This window comes from Centruroides sculpturatus, unplaced genomic scaffold (genome assembly GCF_000671375.1).
Source record: "Centruroides sculpturatus isolate CEXI.00-Female unplaced genomic scaffold, Cexi_2.0 scaffold22, whole genome shotgun sequence".
In the NCBI taxonomy this organism is placed as follows: Eukaryota; Metazoa; Arthropoda; class Arachnida; order Scorpiones; family Buthidae; genus Centruroides; species Centruroides sculpturatus.
The window spans coordinates 1,257,454-1,260,996 of record NW_019384323.1 but is presented as its reverse complement, the minus strand read 5'-3'; the positions used below and the strand labels follow the sequence as shown (position 1 = coordinate 1,260,996).

At 25.4% G+C, this 3,543-nt stretch overlaps 1 protein-coding gene across 1 annotated transcript in view; it reads right to left on the bottom strand.

Moving 5' to 3' along the window:
• LOC111626058 (kunitz-type serine protease inhibitor 6-like) overlaps nucleotides 1–3,303 on the bottom strand; it is a 12,415-nt gene extending 9,112 nt beyond the window's left edge. The window contains exons 1-2 of the mRNA XM_023369343.1: nucleotides 3,186–3,303; nucleotides 2,921–3,109 (exon numbers count right to left, since the gene is read on the bottom strand). Coding sequence (XP_023225111.1) covers nucleotides 2,921–3,109; nucleotides 3,186–3,249 — 253 coding nt within the window. The 5' untranslated portion in view covers nucleotides 3,250–3,303. The remainder of the gene's footprint in view (nucleotides 1–2,920; nucleotides 3,110–3,185) is intronic.
• Nucleotides 3,304–3,543: the final 240 nt, after the last annotated feature.

The window sequence follows — 3,543 nt, the reverse complement described above, 5'->3', positions numbered from 1 at the left end:
AATCAGAACGACCGATAAAAGCAATATTTTCTGATTCCATTTTGAAAAATACGAAGCAACATATAAGAATATATCAAAATTTTATTTTTATTATATTTTAAGATATTGTAAATATCAGTAAATATATTAAATAATTGATACACATGTATATAGCATAAAAACGCTCAATATTAGTAGAATCATATTAAGATGTCTTAAAAATTGTGTTTTATTTTATTTTATAACAATATTATTATTTATATTTAACGTAGCAATATGTTGAAGTTATATTTCTATTGAATAAATTTAATTATTTATGTATTTATGCTCCCCATACATTTATATGTAAATATAAATTTAAATTCACACATATGTTTCTACATAAATAGTCTATGTGTATGCGTTCTTAAAATGAAGTTATAGAAATATGAAACCGTATCAAATAGCAATGTATATTTATATTAAATACGATTAACTGTATATATTTGTGTTTACTTTTCATGTTTTGTTTACTTACTCGAGTGTAGATAGTATATTCAGATATATTTATGAAAATACTATTCCTCGGGTTCTCTTTCTAGCTATCTCTATATGTATATACAGTACTGTATATACAGAAGGGTGGTCTTGACCTTCCGAACAATTTGATTCATCACCGAAAAAAAATCAATAAGCTTATAAATTGTAGAAAAAGGTTTTCTCTTCTGAGAGATAATGAGATATAAATATTGAAAGTTTTGTAAATTCACGTAAAACAAACATTAGTCGAACAATATAAATTTGAGAATGATCATTTAAACAGTTCAACTTTTAGCCGTTTAAAACAATAAAAGTACCATTAAAGTTCAATTCGAAAAGATCGCCTTTCAGGTATCCAGAACAATGTTTTTAGCACTTGGACTAGCCATTTATCGTAAATGACATCACAAAACTTTCATTTCTTATATCTCGATAAGGAAAGTCAACCAGAAAATATCGATATTATTTATATCTTTCCAATAAGTAAAAAGTGAATTTTTAACTAGGAAAAAAACATTTTTATATATATTTTATTCTTATTTTTTAATCTGAATATGTATTAAAATTATTACTGAAAATGTTAAATTAATTTAGTTTTCAATAATAATATATATAGCCTATGTAAACTAATTGTGCAAACTAATTGATATTCATAGTATTAAATTTTTAGTATGCAGTAGATATATTGAGTTTTAATATGCATTACTGGCTGTTGTAATTCATTTGTATATTTTAAAATTTATATATTGGTTTAATTATATCTTTCTGAAATTATATACAAAAATATTTTTAATGCTAAATTAAATTTCTAGTGGATTGTTTAATGTACAGTACAAGTAACTTAAAATTATGCAAACTTATTTAATGTGTGTAGTAAACTAAATTATAATTAATGTTCTTATTCGTATAATTCAAATGAAATTAAACATTATTTTCTTTATATTATACAAATAAATAAATAAATTAATTAATTAACAATAAAAACGGCTTTTAATTGAAATTAATAATGAATTTTTATTATTTGAAAAACATTTTTAATTATTTAAATTATAATATAATAGCTTTTTTTATATTTAGTATTTTTAATTTTTAATGTGAAATAAACATAAATTAAAATTAAAATATTCAATGAAAAATAATAACTTGAACTGTTTTTCTCTTTTACTTTTATTGTGACAGTTTCTTTCCTTAAAATGTCACTTTTCTTCAAAAAATAATCCCTTCTTGAAAAAACCTTCTTAAGGGGATTAAATGCCAAACTCCGCTGGCACCATCTAGTGAATAAATTACAAATTATCTTAGCTAGATAAATCGTTTATTTCATTTTTGAAGTCGTTCCGGCTTCTTTTCAATTTTTAAAGCTTTTTAAAAATTGAAAATTCTCTTTGTTATAAAAAAATATATACAAAAGAATCAATTCATAAAAATCAGCAAGCTTATTTACAAAGTAATCGATTTTATACGCCAGCATAATTTATTTGCAAAGAAGTTTGTAAAAAGAAAAATAAGAGGAAAAAGTTAAAGAAAAAATAAAATAAAATTGAAACGATAAACAAAAGAAAAATCTGTCAAAATGCAGATAAAAATTGTTTAAAAGAAGGGACTTCGATAGTGGAGTACTCATTGATTGTGTCGTCCTTCCGAGTGCAAAAACATTTTCTTAGCAATGGGACAACGTGTGGTGTTGAGTAGTCTCAGATACAAAGATGACTCCGGTAGTTATTGGGACATAATGACACCCTCTGTCATGTACTTAGATAACAGCGGCACTTAAACTGTCGATTGCCAGAAATATATTGCTCAGTCAGCCCGGACACCTAGTATTAAGGAAACTGGATGTGTCCTTTGTGATGGATGACTCCAATATCGTCGCTCTCGACACGTGATCGATGACGTCATTACCACAATCCATGTATTTTAATAATGTAGACTTTCAAATTTACAGCCATCTTTGTGTGTAACGTTTGATCCTATCCGTTCTCCATCAAACGCATTTAATAAGTTTGCTATAAAGTTATTGCTCTCCGAATGTAAACCAATTAAACTTAATTCCCGTTATGATAACATTTTAATTACGTTCTTATTTTTATTTTTCTTATTCTTTATTTTATTCTCTCTCCTCTTCAATGTATTCGATGGTAATTAAATACTTACCCAAAGAAAATTACGTCGATTACGAAAGATCAAATACACCAACTAATTATCGTTTAAAGAAAAATTTATTTCGTTTCAACATATTACATTTCAGAAATTAGAATTTATTAATGTTCTGGAAAACATTTTCCATATTTTCTTTCGACGTTCCAAAATTCATCTTTAATTAAATCCATCCAAAAACTACAAATAATAAATTGCAAATATTCTTATCAAGATTATGATTTAATGCTTAATTAAAACTTTAATAATAATTATCTCTACTCACATCCGTGTCTTTTTCTAACGCAGTATTTCAAGCAATTGTGCTTATTTCTGAAATTGTTGGTATTTCCATCGCATCCCGAATAGATGAAAGCCTCGCATGTCTTATTCTTAGAATTGTAATACCATTTCATTATTCTGTCGTTGCATGAACCTTTTTTGGGTGCAAGCCTACAATTAATCCTTCCATGATCTAAATTGATTTTAAATAAAACCATTAATAAAGTTTAAAAACGTACAAAATCACGAACAAACTTAAAAATCGTTACGTTTTGCAGATACGAGAAGAATGTTTAGTATCAAAACTAAATACAGAATGGTCGATGATTTCATTTTTTTTTCTTTAATTCAAAATCAGCAATTTTCGTCCTCAATTTATATAATCAGACAGGATAAGCTAACAGGAAAACGGAATGAACCTATCTTTCCCGTATATAATTTTCTGCTTACACCTGTCATGTAAATGTCAGAGGTTATTAGATTTCGAAGTTAATATATTTTTAACTTTAAAAAAAGCTATAAAATGTATAACAAAATATCAATTTTAGTAATGTTTTAATATATAAAACAAATTTTCTATGCTATTCAGGATTAAAAAGAAAAATTGTAGCAAATGAATTGGTGAAT